Source organism: Carcharodon carcharias, chromosome 12 (assembly GCF_017639515.1).
Source record: "Carcharodon carcharias isolate sCarCar2 chromosome 12, sCarCar2.pri, whole genome shotgun sequence".
Classification (NCBI taxonomy): domain Eukaryota; kingdom Metazoa; phylum Chordata; class Chondrichthyes; order Lamniformes; family Lamnidae; genus Carcharodon; species Carcharodon carcharias.
In genome coordinates, this window is record NC_054478.1 from 49,072,121 (window position 1) to 49,091,509 (window position 19,389).

At 39.8% G+C, this 19,389-nt stretch overlaps 1 protein-coding gene across 7 annotated transcripts in view; it reads right to left on the bottom strand.

Moving 5' to 3' along the window:
- rab3gap1 (RAB3 GTPase activating protein subunit 1) overlaps positions 1–19,389 on the bottom strand; it is a 70,853-nt gene that overhangs the window by 19,892 nt on the left and 31,572 nt on the right. For 5 of the 7 annotated variants that reach the window (XR_005944590.1, XM_041201042.1, XM_041201040.1 and 2 more), the window contains 8 exons: positions 17,184–17,252; positions 16,458–16,531; positions 16,251–16,343; positions 15,960–16,135; positions 13,444–13,539; positions 10,997–11,169; positions 10,607–10,661; positions 4,789–5,166 (listed from right to left, as the gene is read on the bottom strand). Coding sequence is in view for 6 of the 7 variants with exons in the window: in XM_041201042.1 (XP_041056976.1) it covers positions 4,789–5,166; positions 10,607–10,661; positions 10,997–11,169; positions 13,444–13,539; positions 15,960–16,135; positions 16,251–16,343; positions 16,458–16,531; positions 17,184–17,252 (1,114 nt within the window). In the remaining variant the exon portion in view is untranslated. The remainder of the gene's footprint in view (positions 1–4,788; positions 5,167–10,606; positions 10,662–10,996; positions 11,170–13,443; positions 13,540–15,959; positions 16,136–16,250; positions 16,344–16,457; positions 16,532–17,183; positions 17,253–19,389) is intronic. The other 2 variants (XM_041201043.1, XM_041201041.1) reach the window with 1 other exon arrangement.

The following is a 19,389-nucleotide window of genomic DNA, read 5'->3' on the forward strand; positions in this document are numbered from 1 at the left end:
AGTTGCACATGACTAGTCTGGGGGCAACCAGAAGGAGATGCAGCTAGGCGCGTACTCAGAACTCCAACACATGTCCTATTCACGATGATGAGATTACGGAAGGGGAGCCTCAAGGTCTCGTGGCCAAGAGCCATCTGCTCTTGATGCTGCACGTAGTTGCGCCTCCTTGCTATGGGAGCAAAGACCGTGTGTTTCCTTAAGTGATGGACTGAGAATGTGTCCAAGTTTGGGAGCAGGCGTACTATTTTTGTGTGACTGATCAGCAGTAGCGGGGAGAAGTGGCACTGGGGGCCTGATATGGGCCACTGTGGTTGGGGTGCAGCGTGCGCATGTAGAGTCCATGTGCAAATTTCCGCAATGAATGGTCTTCTCTGTTTTTCAGGAGAAGAATGCTCACAACGCGTGTGAGCATTCGAGGACTGGAGGCGGCCAGGCCCAACTCACGCTGTTAAGCCATTTCAAACAGGAGGCTCTGGAGCTTGAGAGGCGCCATGAGCCCAGGTCAACTGGTGTCGGTGAGGCTGGGGTGGAACGGCCAGGTATATGAGGCCAACAGTGAGATCTGCTAGCATTGATGATTGTTTGATATGTTATTGTTGCAACATTGCTCGGTCACAGAGTGATAGAGTCTGAGGTTTGGATGATAGACAAAGGTCCCTCGGCCCTTTGAAGATACGAATGTCAAGTACCTTCCAAAATCGCCCTATCCCATTTTCCACCACTATCCCCATGGCCTTGTTTGCCATGGCATCACAACTGCACATCCAAATACTTATTACATGTTAGGAGGGTTTCTGCATCCACCATCCTTTCAGGCAGTGCGTTCCACATTCCCAACACACAGTGTGCAAAAGTTGTTCATCACATCACCGGTCAACCTCATGCCCCTTACCTTAAATCTATGCCACTTGGTTACTGATCCCTCCGCCAAGAGGAAAAGTTCCTTTCTGTCGACCCTATCTATGCCCCTCAATGTTCTCAACCTCAATAATGTCACCCCCTCAATTTCCTCTGCTCCAGGGGAAATAACCCCAGTCTATCCTACATCTCCTCATAAGTCAAACTCTCCAGCCCAGCCAGCAACGATCTTTGCACTCTCTCCACTCTAATCACATCCCTCCTGTTAAGCGCGCAGAACTATAGCTGTAGCCTGGGCAGCGTTTTCTGCACTTGGAACATGACCTCCCTGTTCCTATATTCTATTCCTTGGCTAATAAAGGCAAGTATGGCATTTACGTTCTTAAACACCTTACGTACCTGTCCCGCTACCTTAACAGGCTTGTCGACATGCACAGCAAGGTCCCTCTGATCCTCCTTGCTTTCCACGGTCCTACTATTCCTCATGTGTTCCCGTACCTTGTTTCTCCTGCCCAAGTGCATCACCTCACACTTATCTACATAACATTCCATTTGGCATTCCTTAGGCCATCTGATCAGCCCGTCTGTATCTGCTGGTAATGTAAGGGTATCCACCTATTTGCCACCCCACCAGTATTCATCTCCATAGGTTCTGGAAGGTTGAGCGCATAATGAGCTAGGGGGAAAGGGGTGAAGTGTGTCACTGTGTGCACACTAACTGATCCACGGTCCTGGTCGTTCATTTCAGCATCAGAGCCTGGCCACCAGGAGGAATTCCAGATGCCCCCTCTCACACCTGAGGGTCCTGAAGCTTTACCTACATCATACCATTTCTGCGAGGTAGGCACCAGCGCAGATACTAGCACCTCAGTGGGCATTACAACATCTGCTACTGTTCCAGGGCACAGTGGAGAGGGCACTTCACAATCGCTGGAGGAGCTAGCAGAGAAGAGCACTGAAGGCGCCAGCAGTCGGAGGACTGCAGGGGATCAGGCACATGCTCAGTCGGTGCATGATGATGTGCCTCAGGAGTTGTCCACAACGTAGCAGCTGCAGGAAATGCAGCCGGGTGTGCAGGAGCACCTGGGAGTGTTGCATGAGACTATGCTTCACTTGGTGTCCATGGTGGAGGAGTCCACGTGGAGCATCACTGATGCAATGAACCTCATGGCAGAGCGTCAGGCTTCTTCCATGGAGAGAAGCCTCCAAGAGAACAAGCAGGTTCTCCTGGGGTTACGCTTAGACATGCAAGCCCTCACAGCGCCAGTGACCACAGCTGGTCATTGCCAATGTGGCAGATGGCGTGGGCTTCAAGCTTCCCAGCTCGTTGTCCATCCACTGACAGCGAGCAGGGAGGTCCGGGGCGACCTCAAGTCAGCGGAACAGTTGGCTGTCGTATCTGCGGGCTCCTCTCTCAGCACTCCAGATGAAGGTAACAGCTGCTTCGCCTCTCTCCCAGTGACCGCTTCATTGGGTGAGGCTGCAACGACTTGGGAGATGCCAGCTGTGGATCTGGCAGATCCCTCCCAGGCGGTCCCAGCACAGGCTCCACGGGCCAGAGGACGACCGCCAAGGTCATCGAGGCCAACAGGACAGCAGAGCCAGCAGGCTGCCACTCTGAGCAATGGGGCGGCACCAAGACGTAGCACCCGTAAACATACACATAAGGCACCTTAGGCACACCACGAATTTCTCACTGGTGCTTATGTGTTGGCACTGGCTTAGGGACTTTTGCTTCTGCTTGAACAACTTTTTGTTTTGACTTTGTGTGAACTTCTGATGGTGAAATCTAAAATCAGATGTATTACCATGGCTGAGGGTGGCTCCTTTGTTCTGTTTTATGTATGTTTTACATACATGTCATGAGTGTTTGAGTGGACATTGAAGTTTATATCCAAAGCCCTTAGTTGCAGATGATGACCTGGCAGATTTAGCACTTAAGTGCTGAGTATGGATGCGCCAGTTAAGGCTGGTCCTGCAGATTCATTTGTCTGGAGCTAGCTGAAGATTCGTTGGATTGAAGTCTCCCGGGTGTCCCTGCCTCCTTGGCGTAGTCCTGGGTCAGCATTTAGCCCCTCATCATTCCCCTGTGCTTCCTCATCCTCAGAATCAGTGCTGGACTCACGTGCGCAACCGCATCCACTACGTCAACATCTTCATCGTCCATTGCGTCCCCCCTTTCCAGCACAAGATTGTGGAGAGTGCAGCATGCAACCACTATCACCGACACGTGATCGGGGGCGGGGGGGGGTGCGCTACTGGAGTGCACCCCCTGAGCGGTCCAGGTACCCGAAGCGTATCTTGAGAAGACCGATGGCTCTCTCCACCACAGCCCATGTGGAGGCATGGCTCCTATTGTAGCGCTGCTCAGCTTCTGTTCTTGGATGGCGGAGATGCATCATGAGTCACCTTCGGAGGGCATAGCCCTGGTCAGCCAGCAGCCATCCATCAAGCCAGGCTGCAGCACTGAAGAGCCCGGGTACCTGGGAGTGTCTGAGGATGTAGGCATCGTGGGAGCTGCCTGGTATCTGACACAGACTTGTAGAATCTGTATCCTGTGATCACACACTATCTGCACGTTCATGGAGTGGAAGCCCTTCCTGTTGACGAAGGCACCAGCTCACTTGCTGGCGCCTTGATGGCCACGTGTACAGTCTATTGCACCCTGGACACGAGGGAAGCCAGCAATGGCCGCAAAGCCTCTGGCTCACTGTGCCTGGCTTGCCTGGTCCCAGCAGAAGTGGATGAAGGTCAATGCACACCTGAACAGAGCATCTGTGAGCTGCTTGACACAAGTGTGGATAGCTAATTGGGAAACACCGCAAAGATCACCCACCGAGCCCTGGAAGGAGCCAGAGGCAAAGGAGTTGAGGGCAGCTGTGACCTTTAGAGCCATTGGCATGGGGTGCCCACCCACACAGTTAGCAGATATCTCAGGCCTAATCATCTGACTGATATAGTTCACTGTCTCCCTTGAGAGACGGAGCTTGCTTCGGCACTGCACCTCAGACATATTGAGGTAGCTGCTTCACCGCCTGCATACCCTGGCAGCAGGATAGTGGCGTCTTCTGCGGCCACTTCCACCTTGGACTCTTGGCCTGTAATCCCAAAGGTGGCTCCCCTGGAGGCTGATTATGCACTCCTGGCCTCCTCCTTATTCTAGCCCTTGCTTCCTCATCAGAGGAGCTGCCTCCAGTGGACATGTCAAAACCCATACCCAGGCTAAAGGGGAGCCTCTGGAAAGCTGTAGGCCTGAAAGATTACTGACTGCAGAGTGCTGAGCTGAAGGTTCAAAGTACACAGAAAGCTGCTGGAATTTGTTCTGAACTGCTATAGATCACACAGGCAAGTTTAAAAAGCTTTCTGCAATAAATACTCACAGACCAGATTGACAACCCCACTGAGCCCTCTTATCCTGTCCATGGATGAGTTTGATTAAGAGTCTCTCACCCACCTGCTTGTTGAGCCGGTGCGCCGACCCAAAGACCACACAGGCGCCTGAAAATCGCCATCGATCGATGACTTAAGGGCCTTAACTAGCCCGTTAATTAATGGCGGGGACACATCAAACTTCATTGTGCCCCCGCCCAGTGAAATATCGCGATGGTGCGCGGTGATGTTGGGACACTTGCCCAACATCACCGCGCATCATTTTACGCGCTGACGTGCAGGGCCCACCCCCCGCACGTCAAGCAGAAAATTCTGCCCCAGGAATCGGATACCGGTCTTTCTGCTTTCTTGGTGACAAATTTATCCACTTGATCATCAAGTGTAATTAAATATTTTGAATTTATTCATGTGAACGACGACTTTAAAAAGTTACTAATATAATCAACATATAAATAACTTGGAAGTATCCTTGTCAGACACTTTATTTTAAAATGCAGTAGAAGTTGGAAAGTAATATTTATTACCCAAAACATTTCTTACCTGTGTAACTGGAATATAAAGTGGATCTCCTGTGCGAAGCAGAGTCAGTTTACCATGCTGATGCAGACGTGCCTCTGGTCTCCACTTTTGGCTCTCTTTCTTTCCTCCATCTTTCACCTCTCCTTTCGTTGTTCCTTCTTTCACTTCGCTATCTTTCAATTCTTCTGTGTCACTCAGACATTCGAAAAATTCATCCTCGCTGTCACTCCATGAGTCCCATGATTTCTGCTGAGATGGTTCCCCTTTGTTATCAGAACACTCTGGTGTCCCTTTACTATTTGACGCCTTCCGCTCCATTGAGCCACCCAGTGCATTTTCAGCTGCTTGTTCCCTTCCATCATCTCTTGCTTTTTTCCTCTCAATGCAACAATTCAGCATCTTAAAATTAAAAGTAAAAGTTTTCACAGCAAGTTAAAGTTGATACCATTGTCCACTTCATTCATCCCCCTCTCCTTATATTCAAGGAATGCAGCCTCCAATACAACACTATACAAGGTAAACTGCATCTAGCAAAGCACAGCTCATGCTGTTTCACCATTCTGTGGTCACAAAAACCACTGTTGATTCTAGCACATGCCACACAATTTCTCTTTGGCATTTTCCTCTGATTTCCTTTCTTGAAACAAGTTTTCTGATTCCAATCAAATCGCTTCCAAAGACTCAAATTACACTATCTGGTGTTCTGATTTCAAATTTCAGTGCCAGTTGAGCAGGAAGAGGAAAGGTAGAGAAGGGAACTGAGAGTACCACACATTCAACAACACCTCGTTCTCTCTAAATATGCAAGATTCAATGATATTCTGTTCTGCAAAAGCCAGCTGAGCTTTTATATAAATTAATGTTACAGACAACACTGCTTAGTGAATTAATGGAAGTTGACTGCTAAGCAGTGTAGGGCTAGGCAGATATAAAATTACATAGAATATATAGCACAGCAACAGGCCACCTAGCCCAACCAGTCCATGTTAGTGTTTATGTTCCATTTAAGGCTCTTCTTGTCTTTTCTCATCTAAATATATTTTGGCAACTCTATGTATTCCCTTGTCGAGCCACCCCTAAACACACCTATACTATTCACTTCAACCATTCCCTGTACTAGTATGAAACACATTTTCACCACTCGCTGGATTTCTTGTGAATTCCCTATTCAATTTCTTGGTGGTGATTATCTTATAGTGATGATCTCTCACAATATTCTCTCTGCGTTTGTTTTATCAAATCCTTTCATAATTTTAAAGACCTCTATTAGGTCATTTCTCAGCCTTTTGTTTTCAAGAGAAAAGAGACTCAACTTATTCAAAGTTTGCCCACCGGTACAAAGAACAAAGGAAGAATACAAAGAACAAAAAATAGAAAAGTACAGCACAGGAACAGGCCCTTCGGCCCTCCAAGCCTGCGCCGATCATATTGCCCGTCAACTAAAACATTTTGCACTTCCGGGGTCTGTATCCCTCTGTTCCCATCCTATTCACGTATTTGTCAAGCTGCCTCTTAAACACCACTATCGTACCTACTTCCACCACCTCCTCTGGTAGCGAATTCCAGACACTCACTACCCTCTGCGTAAAAAACTTGCCCCGCACATCTCCTTTATAGTTTTCTCCTCTCACCTTATATCTATGTCCCCTAGTAATTGACTATTCCACCCTGGGAAAAAGCTTCTGACTATCTACTCTGTCCATGTCCATACTTGTTGAATCATCTTTGTAAATCACTTTTGCATCTTCTCCAATGTCTCTATATTTTTTTTAATAATATGGCAACCAAAATTATACATAGTACTCCATCTGTGGTCTAACTAAGTTTTGACAGAAGTTTAGCATTTCTGGTCTACTTTTCAATTCTATTCTTCTAGAAATAAACCCTAATGCTTGGTCTGCTTTTTTTTTTAAAATGGCCTCATTAGCCTGTGTTGCTACTTTTACTGATTTGTGTAATTTTATTCCAAGATTCTTTTATTCCTCTGCCGCCTTTAGATTCCAACTCCTAAGTAATATGTGACTTCCTTATTCTTCTTAACAAAATACAATACCATAAACTTGTCTGTGGTGAAATTCATTTGTTAATCATATATCCATTCTGCAAGTCTATTAATATCTTCTTTAATTTGTTCCAGTCCTCCATAGTATTGACTATCTGCCACCCAGCCCCCTCTAAAATTTGGTGGCATCCACAAATTGAGATTTTCTTAAGTCTAAATTGTCAATATAAATTGTGAACAACAATTTGCCAACATGCCAATCAGAAGATTGAAACCTGAGCAAGCAGGGACATTGTGTATGTGGTATCTGTTTAATTAGATAATGGGGATTTGGGTGTAAGCAGTGATTGGTGCAACAAGGTTCACTGGCTTTTGAATTATAGCATAGTTATAAAGGGTCTCAATGGGCAATCAGCGTAAAAAACTTCAGGGAAATACAGGAGACATCCAGGGGGCCTGACCAGCAGGAAAAAGCAGAGGATGTGGACAACTACAGTTGCAACTGCTACCCAAGGCACAACTGGGTAACATAAGGCCCAATCGTACTCAGAAAACTGTTGCTCAAATCTTAAAATATATTAAGTTTCATCTGTACTGAATAAAACTGAATCACCGTCACCTTTATGGGTCCATGTCAAATCATTGCAAAGTCTGAAAAGGCCTGCACTATTCACTATTATATTTCTGGTTTCTAGGGATTTTCTATTTTCTCCTTTAGTAGGTATGGTAAGGTAATTAGCCACAGTTCACAAATGACCATAGGCATCTCCTCCATGAGACAGAGAGGCAATTGATTATATATAGCTTGAGGGGAACCAGTCCGCAAACATGGGGCCAGGCAAGGAAGCAGGCCTCCATGAACTACCACAGCCGGTATGCGGATTGAAGCCATGCCACTGGTCATTCTGCATCACACTCCAGTGATCTAGCCAAATGAGCCAACTGTCACCCCACCCTTTAGTAGGGATTCCATTATTTTTCCTACCAGCAATGTTATGACTGGTCAATAGTTCCTTGAACATGTCTGACCTCCTTAAATGTCGGTATTACATCATCTAACAACAGTTCTCTGGCATTGTTTCTTTTTCTAATGAATTATTAAAAATGTGTAACAGGGTCTCCATTTTTGTCCCTAGATTCTTATAAAAAGTGCAGATGTAATCCATCCGGATCAAGGATTTTATTTGCTTTGAGTTTGATTATTTTATTTGATGTTACTTTTTTATTTTAAATGCAGCTCTCCCATTTCTAATTTCATGTTCTGATGTGATTTCCAACTGAACTTTTTTTTTTATTCTTTCACGAGGTGTGGGTGTCTCTGGCTAGGCCACTATTTATTGCCCATCCTTAATTGCCATTGAGAAGGTGGTGGTGAGCAGCGTTCTTGAACCGCTGCAGTCCAGCCACAGTGTTGTTAGGAAGGGAGTTTCAGGATTTGAATCCAGCGACAGCGAAGGAATGGTGTGTGGCTTGGAGGGGTAGTTGCAGGCGATGAAGTTCCCATGCATGTGCTGCCTTTGTCCTTCTTGGTGGTAGGTTGCAGGCTTGGAAGATGCTGTCAAAGGAGAAGTGGTGAGTATCCCTCAAATTCTGTAGCAAAGTAATTACTGAATATTTCTGGCTATTTCGCTATTGCTACTTGTGCCTTTATCTGCCCATCCCTTAGTAGTCCTATACCTTTCCAGACATTATTTAATTTACACACCTATAGAATAGTTTACCATTTACCTATATGTTATTTGATAATTTAATTTCATAGTTCCTCTTTGCCTTGCTAATTGTTTTTTTGACTTTTCTCCTAATCCCTTTGTATTTTCCCTTGTCATGCTCTTCCCTGCTGTCCATGTAGTTAATGCATGCCACATTGCTTACGTACATTTCCTTTCCTTATGTCTTTATTGATCCATGCTGTTACATCAGTGTTTACTTTTTTTTGGCAGAATATGTGTTTCCTGGATTCTGTTAAGCAGCATTTTAAATACTTTTCATTGTTTTTTTTTTAAAAACTGTGTGCCAATATTGCAGTCCATTTTATTTCCTCAAGTTTTAGTTGCATTACCACAAAATTGTTTTTTTTTCCCCCCAAAGTATAAGCCTGGTCTTTGTCATATTTAGGTTCTTGTCAACTACTATCTTAAAATAAATTACATTATGTTCTCTGTTGTCTAGACATCCCTACATTTACCTCAGCAGGTCTGACAGCATCTGCGGAGAGGGAGACAGTTAACATTTTGAGTTCATATGACTCTTCATCAGTCATACAGACTTGAAACTTTAACTGTCTTCCCCTCCGCAGATGCTGTCAGACCTGCTGAGTTTTTCCAGCTATTTTTGTTTTTGTTTCAGATTTCCAGCATCCGCAGTATTTTGCTTTTACCTACATTTACCTCCCTTATCTGCTCTGGTTCTTTCCCCGTTACTAGATCCTGTAGTGAATATTCGCTTGTTGGGCTTCTTATGTCATTCCCTTATACCTTTTACCCATCTCTTCTGGCCAATTGAGGTAGTTGAAAACTCCCATGATTATTCTTCTATCTTTTCTTTCCCTAATTTGTTTCACATATCTTTTTCCATCTTCCTTCCACTATGAAGTAGTGTGTAGACTTACCCCTATTAGCAAGATTGATTTTTTTTACGTTTTATCTCTAACTACATGGATTCTATTTCATTCTTAATGATAGATCTATCACCATGGTATCTCTAGTAAGTAGCTACTTCACTTGCCCGTTTTCTCTATCTTTCCTAAATATGTTATATACTGTAATATTTAATTCATAGTCCTGATTTCATATAGCCATTTCGCAGTAATCTTTACTATATCTGGCTCAACAAAACATATTATTGCCTTCAGCTCCCATGTTTTATTGCAGACAGTATGTGCATTGCTGTACAGCGTGTTTAACAATTTTTTTAAGAGAGTGCTTCTTCTCATTTTTTTCGCCATCTTTTTACATACCTGTTCTATAAATCTTTTTAATCCTGGCTATTTATGCCTTCCTAGCTAAGTCTGTCCTGTGCTCATTTTTCCTGTTTCATCTATATTCAGGCTTGTTTCATACTTTGTTGATTCCTCTAGCTGTCTTACTAGTTTAAAGCCAAGATAGAGCCATTTTCTTGCTGAGGTTCTCTTTCAGTGAGAAATGTACACTTCAAATGACATTTCACAGGGCAATAATCCAAAACCAGGTAGGAGAGGATGCAGTTCCAATCGCTGATATGCAAGGTGAAATGAAAAGTTACTGCCAAAAAACAAATTTGCCAACAAGATGTTTTGCTCAGTTAAGTACTAGAATTAACTGCACAACATGAACTGAAAAAGCTCAATGTACAATCTCTAACAGTATTTAACAATCTAAAATACCAGGGATGATTCCTGCTCAGAGTATAGATGCTGATAAGTACCAGATGCTTAAAATGTAGGTGAAATATCATAACTTATTAGCAAAACTATTTTTAAAACCAATGACACTGCAAAACTTCAATACAAAAATACATATCCTCTACAGCTTATTAGAATTAAGAGTTAAGATAATTAGCAATTAAGGACAGTTTAGGAGAATGATGTCCATTATTTCAGAATATGAAGTCAAAAATTATTTTTTCTGCTGAGATAAGAAATGGTGTTTTAGCAGTGCAATACAATCAAAAGTTTAATGAGATATCCTATGTTTAATATTACTATTTTTCATAGTGCTTACCTAAAATTGAGAGGCACTCAGCAAGACTATCCTTTTCCTTGCATTGAGATATTCTGTCAATTCAACTGCAAACATGTTGAAGAATTACGTTTAAAATGGCTACCGTCATAAAAATGAATGGTGGAATTTTCAATCCTACCTGCAGTTTTTGATGTAACAGGCAGCATTTTAAATCTGGAGGTCCAGTAGCTAACCTGTAAAACAAAACTAATTATGTGATTGTTGTTTTATAGCATTTTATAGCAATATATATATTCAAACATGCATTCATCAAATTCATCATTAAAATCTTTATTTAAAAAATCTTCATATACTCCAAAATAACACATCCTAAATTTCAGGACCTAGACAGCTACACAACCTGGATCAGTCCCCCATCAGTCATTAGAGGGTGCTGAATGTGGAACTTAATTTTCCGTGCTGCACCAAATGACCAGCATTGTTTGCAATCTGGGAATACAACTACAAATGCTAAGATTGACCTAGGCTTTTGAATGCATGGTAGAAGCCTTAGTTTAAAAAAACTTACCCTGGTACAAGATAATTATTTTCCAATCTGTACCGCATTTCCAACACAAATTCCTGCCATAAATGGGCCACACCCCTCATTCCGCCATGATAAAAGTTAACCATACAGAGGCACAAAGCCAGTTTGTATGTTAGACTGTCTGAGGGAGCAGATTTAAATTGACTGTAAAGGCTCTGATGAAAAGAAACCATAAAACATAATGGAAACGATTAGTACATATAAGATTACCAAATTTATATACCGGAGTTATTAAAGTTAAAAAACTAGAAGGTCAGATAGTTTGAACAGATAGCGTAGCAGAACTATTAAGGCTGAGGAAATGAATAACCAGATCACTTGCGTCAGCCTAAATGATAAAAAAACTTTTAGCCAGTAAACAAATTTTTGCATAAATTTATAGATTAAATTACAAGTTGGTACAGAAGCCAGGTTAATCACAGTCATGATGGGTTAAATGGCCTCCTTCTGTGCCATAAATTTCTATACTGCCATGATTCTATGACTTCTGAAAGGGAATTTGGTAAATGCTTAATAATATTAAATAGCAAGGGGAAAGAACATGCAAAAGAGGAAAAAGCATGCAGAGTAGTTTAAAGTAGATTGTTACAACATAGCTAGATGGCTTAAATCAAATAGCAATGGCGCAGGCACACTGCTGACAATTAAAAAACAGAATTTTTGGAAAGAAATTCGCATGCCAGTCACCAAAACAAAACTGTAGCACTTATACAAATCCAAACTTCAAAAAAGAGTTAGACAACAAAACATGCTGCCAAGCCTTAAATAGGTTTTACATGTACTTAAGTATCAGGAATACTGAACTAACATGTAATTCCCAACTGCTTGAAGTTTTATAATGCCATGCAGATTAACGCAGATGGAGATCTCCAAATGGGGAGGAAAAAATATTTTCTCATGAGAAATACACTGTGTAAAATTGCAAAAAAAAAGGTTACAGAGCACATCAAATAGGAGAAATCAACAAGGAAAGTCCATTTTATTGACAATGCAGGAGACAAACATGAGGGAAAGAATGAAAAACAAAGCAAGAATAGCACATTTTCTGTTTTATGTCTTACAGGAAATAATATAAACTTTGGAGGGAGTCAGGTTCAACATGCTTGTGAAAATGCTGCAAAATTTTATTTTAGACATCAGCTTGTAATTCTGGCCAATGATAGTCTGAGTATGCAATCAATGCATCCATTATTAAAATCATGATTAGAGAAAGATAGAAAAGTATAGAGCATTCCCACATGTATGAAATTATTTGTTATGGCTCAAAATAAATTCTAAGTTAATATATTTCTCAGATCCACAAATATTGTCCTTATCCTGGAAGGGTTACGTAAAGATATTTGGTTATAGCTGAGAGCAACATTTGTAATATATCCAATAATATAAATAATAATATCCAATAATATAAACTGACAGTTTCATTCAAGTGTTTCATTAAAGATGGTTGAATTTGCGCATTTAATTTTCCTAGAATTTACTCTTGGACACAGGACCTTCCCTACTCTCCTGCTTTCAAACGAAAAACACACATACAAAACATGCACACATTTCCCTATTAACTGTCTATTGAATGGAATCTAATCATCTGAACTGTAGTTCCTCAACTGTGTGTAATTTAAGTATTAAATGCTAGAAAAGAAATAAAAACTTGAAAAATATGGGGTCTTTCATGACCCTGGATGTCCCAGGCCACCATCTTATCCATGAAGTACCTTTGAAGTGTAGTCACTGTTGTACCACAGGAAACACAGCAGCCAATTTTGCACACAGCAGGGTCCCACAAGCAGCAATTAAATAAATGACCAGATCTGCTTTAGGTGTTGATTGAGTTGTAACTGTTTACTAGGATACCAGGAGAACTTCCCTGCTCTTCTCCAAATAGTGCTGTGAGATCTTTTACATCTACACAAAAGGATATCCCAGGTCTCTGAATGAGAACACCTCAAACTTCAGTGCTCCCTCCACATTGCTTTCAAGCGTATCTTAGATTATGCGCTCAAGTCTCTGAAGCAGCACTTGAACATATGACCTTTTGACTCAACATTTTTACTTGCATATCAAAAGGAACTGCACATGCATCAACACTAACATTAGCCTGAAGCTCATACTATGCTAGTTTGGAACAAGAATTGAATAATGAATACTGAATAACAATTTGTGCATACTATATCAAATTCTGCAGCAAATTTGGCATCTTCAATTGTCGCCATACCATTTCCTCTTGATGTTCTTATGTTAGCATCATAACTGCTGAGCTCAGCAGGAAGGAACAAGTATAACAAAGTTTATACCAATCATTATTGAAACATAATATTTTGCTGCAACATGCAGAAGGTGTAAAAAAAAAAATCAACCTCCGACAATTAAACAATTAAAACAGTTTAAAATACTTTCTAGGGTTGAACTGGGTAGAAGACTCTGGAACCTACATAACCCTCTTCTTCGAAAGTCGCGATATTGCTTCCTCTTGAGGTACTACGCTTGGCATTAAATGCATCAGCAGCAGCAGCATCTGGGAACAGAAACTACAACATACAAAATAACACGTTAGATTACATTTAATTCTTCTTTGTTATGGAGTGGTGTGCGCTTGAATGGGTCATTTAACTCTTGAACCCATATTTATGTTACCAATGTAATTCCCATCACAATTAGCAAAACATTTCTATTATCACTTTACTAAGGATATAGACAATAACTCAGCAAAATGAAATTATCTCATCACCCTACTTCTTCAAGATTCAAATATATTTACACTTTAAAAAAAAACTGCTTGTGTTAAAAATTAGGTACTTTATGTTTTGGGTCAATGCTGACTCCTTTAAATCCAGTCACAATACAGAAAAGCCAACTGCAGTCAGATCTCTCTACCAAGCTTATTCCAATACAATGCTGAAAGATTCGGTCACAGGCTGGAGGGAAGGATAATACAAAATTAAACAATGCTAGGCCGTTGTTTAGTTTGCAGCTGATTGACAGTTCCTTTGTAAATTTTAATAATATGATATTCAAAATTGAGTAACTGTTATCTAACTCATATTCTGGGTGTAAAAGGGATGTTTTATTTAATGAGGAGTCTTGGAGTTGGTTTGGAACTCTAGGAGAGAAAAAACACAATTTGAAGTTACCAAAAATCAGCTTAGATTAATAAAAGTGCTCATAGCAATCGAGACAAAAAGAAAAAAAAACTGTATTGAAAGTGACTGGAGGGATTAGCTTAGTCTTTAGAGTTGTGATCTTTTTACTGTTTTGTCTACTAAAGGAGACATTTCATGGCCTGGATTTTGCAATCAGCAACAAAACTGCTAATCTCAAAGAAAGCGGCCTACAAAGAATTAGTGATCTCTGTTGCACGTATTTCTCAATGTTAGTTTGAACCTGGTGCCAAGCTGAAGGGATCTCCAGGCATCCAGCAAAAGTGATGTCATCAAGTAGAGTAAACAGTCAATCACATTGAATTCTCAGAAACAAACAAAATGCATTGAATATCCTTCACTTTTTATATGACCTTACAGAGTGAATTAAAGAATGGGACATACACATTAGAAGCTGAAAAAACAAACTTTAAAATATTAAAAATGATGCAATTTTCATAATGGAAAAATTTACATTACTCAAATATTAAATTAGTTCTCTGGAGGCAAAGAGATTAGTCAGCATTATTATTAATGCCTCAATATTGCATTAAACATCCAGTTTCAACTTATCAACAAGGTGTAACTTTTTCTGGGCTTTTAACAGCAATATTACAATGTGTAAAAGGAAGTTCTCCTCAGTTCAGTGATTTAATTTGCAGGACTTCAACACAGCACCCTGTGGAGGAGCAGGGAATCACTGACAGCAACATCTGAATTTCCACATTTAACTGCACATGTGCAGACATCAGACGTTGCTGTAAGTTTAACAGGATACTAATGGTGAATGCAGGTGGCTTTGCCGTCATTTGTCATTATAACCACAAAATCTGGGCCAATATTCTCTAATGAAAATATATAGAAATGACCATTAATTATTTGTCTGTCTTTTCATAAATGAATGCGCCTAATGAGTTTAAACTTAAAGTTCCATCTGGAGGTAGTGTTCTGTTCTCTCATCCTAAATTGCCTACCCTTTGATTAGTTCACTAACTAAAAGCGAACAATAAGCAAGATTTCATTAGCTCAGGTGCATTACTGAAAGTTTATCTCAATCTTGAGGCTAAGATAAACATTATCAAACATTTGGGGCTTGCCCATTACAATAATTTAATATATGGGCCAAAATAATCTATAATAATAATATAAAAGACTCAACTAACAGTGCTTAGAAATAATTGTGTCAATTTCAATATTTCTCAAAATTCATCAAGAAACAAATTTACACAAAGTTTCTATTATTAAAATCTTCAAGACCAATGCTTAAGCAATTTGTAACAATATTTGAACATGTGAAAGTATATGGACTTCAAATCATTTAATATTTTATAATACAGAATATGCCACCATTAGGGCAGTTTTATGCCATTTATACCCCTTCTCTACCCAGAGACAGCAGAGGTCAAGGTGCACAAGGGCAGCAAGGATGTTATGTGCACTTGATGTGTGATGATAGCCTCCGTGAAGAAATTGTGACTGACATTACATATCACTAGAAGATAACAGCTATATATTACATATAGCACACTAAGGAATATAACTTTTAAAAATAATGTTACAAATTTAGTGAAAGTAGCTACCACAAATCAAAGTTCCAATATTTTTACAATGCAACAATCTACTTCCCTTAATTCAAATTTCTATAATTTATGTTGTCTTGAGAATTCAAACTTCTTTTTAACCCTAAATTTTCCTTTTGTGTTAATTACATTGAAGGCAATTTTTCATGTCCCATAAAAAAATTAAGTCTTAGTGCAAAAACTGCTTCAAATTATCAGCAGATTGTACTTTCAAACAAAATAGCAACTTACTAATAAAATGGAGTTTAGAACTTCATTGCTAATCGGTGATTCTTCCACACGTCTATGTTTATGCATCCTCTTGCGAGCGCTGTGAACCATATTTGACATCGTGGATAGTCTAGGCATGTGAACAGCTGTTGGTTCTGTGAGCTTCTGCAGTGCTTGGCTGATATCTGCATTCTCTACTAAAAAGAAGCATTAGTATAATCAACTTACTGAGTACACAGAAACTCTATTTTGTGCACAAGCCAAGTTCTAAAAAAATTGTTTAATCTGAATTTCAGAATTTGCTGTTTTAACCTTTGCTTTCATCTTCAAAAGCTGACCTTCCAAGGAGCTCATCAGTCGATTCTTTCCGGCGACAAAGTTTAAAGAACTCGGTAAGAAAATCTCCTATATGTAGAAATTGTAAAACCATTTAGGATTTCTAATAGAATTTTATTAAAACAAACTTTTGAGTTCACTTTCACTTGCAGTTTTTTTACATTATAATGGAATAATTCATACCCAACAAGCACTGGGGGTTATCTGCTTTCCTCACTCTGACAGACCACTGGGGTGCTTGTAGAGCATCAAGGTCCCTGGCAAAAAGAAGTTAATAATTGTGAAATGTATTTACAGCTTCATAAGCAGTTTAATAGCTCTGCTTCAACACACTATAATTACAATATTGTCAGATGCTATCAATTTCCCTGCCATATGGAAGAATGCTATTCTCTCAACCTCGCACTTTATTTATTTCTATCGCACAGCTACAGAATTAAAATGGGTGAGTTTCAGAAGTACTCCTAGACACCTTCACTCTTCATTTTCCTGCTTATCTTCATTAAGAACAAACATCTATTTTTCTAAGCCCTCACGCATTACCAATTACTTCTGAAGTGCAATGAAATTAATTGCCATGCACCAGGTTATCAATCTTCCATGTTGAATTTTATTTTTCCCAAATCTCAGCAAAAGCTAATGAAATACTTTCTAAAAAATAGTTAAATGAATTAAATAGAGGCTGAAGGTCCTAAAAATTCCGTACAAATAGAATGTCTTTGGATAACAAAATATTACAGATTATAAATGTGATTTTTAAAAAATACTTTTAATAGCAAAATAGTTGTTTTGCAGAAGGGCCAAAGGATGAAATTTCAACAATTCTGAGCTTTAATTTAAACATATTTGTAAACTTGATTAAAAAAAACCTTAATATCAAAAGTAAAATTGAAGCTAATCAGTACTCACGAGTATACATCATTGTCAACAATAATGCCTTCTGTGAGATGAGGCCAAGTGGTGGCTAAATGTAATTCACTAAAATAGAAATATGGTAATAGTCAGAATCTTATTCATTGTTATTAAAATACAGTAAAGCTCTGCTGTTAAACTTCTAAAGAAAATGTGGAAGAATATTTCTGGTAAAGAAATCTAATTGAACGGTGTTCTGAGATCCAGCTCAAAAAACTCAGAAAAATTCATTCAACTGTTGATATACAATTGCATTGTTTTTCATGGACATTTATGAAGTATATTGCATTTTATTCCTCTCCTCCAGTGACAGAGACAACTTACCTCATGCCAAGGGGTGGTGGGATCAGAGACAAGGCAAAATTAATATGGTACCACTGCCATTGTGTCACTCAGAATGTGTTCCTGCCTGCCTCATCTTTAAATTATTCAAGGCTGATACATAACTGTCACCTTGCTTGGAATTAGTAATGTTAAAGTAAATTCAATATGTGGATAAAATGTGCTCCGACATGTTACTCATTCAGAATAGAAAGGGTCTACATTCAATAACTAGCTTGTTTTGAGTTTGCTCATCTCAAGACGAGGAAGTGAAAGATCAACCACTAGTGTCACTTTTAATCACCATCTAGTATAATCTACTGGCCCTATAGTTTTGTTACACAACAGGGTGAAATATGAATACACAGTTACTAACTTTTTTTTTTAGGAAAGTGAATGGTACTACATAGTGGCCATCGGATCATGATTAATATTATTACTGTAATGGAGTGCCTAAAACTGCATACTATTCTAACTATCGTCTACATTACCTAACACCATTTGTATTCAATGTATTAGGTTATGTTAGCACAATAGGTAATGATTACCATCCGAACACCTTCTCAAGGGTGGTAAGAGATGAACAACAAATGCTTGACTTACCAGCAATGCTCAAGTCCCATGAAAGAATAATTTCAAAAAGTACCAAAGGGTGAGTGCATGATTTATTTACACTGACCTTAACTCTTGAATAAAACACACTGCTGTAAATCTAAGTAGAAATCAGTGTTTCATTTATAAGGTTACATGTTGTGGGGTGGTTAACCTTATTTGCCCACCCAGTATTGGTTGAATAAAGGTCTCTAGCACTGGAGTCGATAGAGATATTAATCTACTTAAATAACATTAAAAATATTTAAAAATTTAAAAAATTAATCATTTCATCTAACTGAAGCTTAGCAGTTAGTCACTTCACCTGGCCAGGTACCGTACCAAGTGGCAGTGGGGAGAGTAAACTGAACCAAAACATTGGCAGCTCAGAGACCAAGTATATAAATTCCAATTAAATAATTTTAAAATGCCCAGATTTTCCAAAAAATAGAAGAACTTTTATAAATATTTTAATATTTATTGCATTAGGACATTTTTAAAAATAATTTTGCTATATCTTTCATTCTTGAGCCAAAATAAAATCTACATTTTCATATCAAATTTAGTTGGAACTGCTGCAGAAGCACGCCTTTGGTATGTTCCAAGATTCTAAGGGCCTACTTAAAATAGGACACTGTGTACAACGGTGTACAATTTCCAGAGATTTTAATTTTAGTTGAGGTGTAACCAACTATACCATTTCCTAAGACACCAAAAGAGAGCACTCAGATTGCCTAACTCCGCCACACACTGTGTTAACTCAAATTTATTACAATTATAAATAAAAACAGAAAATGCTGGAAATACTCAGCTGGTCAGGCAGCATCTGTGAAGAGCGAAATAGAATTAATGGCCAGAATTTTTCTCTCGTCGGGCGGTCTCGGCGGGATCGGTTGGGAAGCCGCCTGCAATCAGCTCTGCGATTTCACACGAGTGGGCCAATTTAGGCCTGCCCTGCATGGATCACAAGCGGCAGCGCTCAGCACTACCTGTGTGGGCAGGGGGGAGGGAGAGCGGGCCTGGTGCGCAGGTCGCGCACGTGCGCTAAAGAGCACTTCAATCTCCCTGAGGCAAGGGAGATGGAAGTGCTTCTTAAAAAAATTATTAAAGACAGTAGAAATTTAAAAATAAAACATGACCCCCTCTTGTGCCTTTGTCACATGAGCTGGGACATGTTTTTAATTCAAAAATATTTTGAATTCAAAAATTCAAAACCTTAATTCAGTTAAGGTTTATTTGTTTTAGGAAACCTCATCCTGCTCATGGATGAGGTTTCCGAAAAAACTGTAAA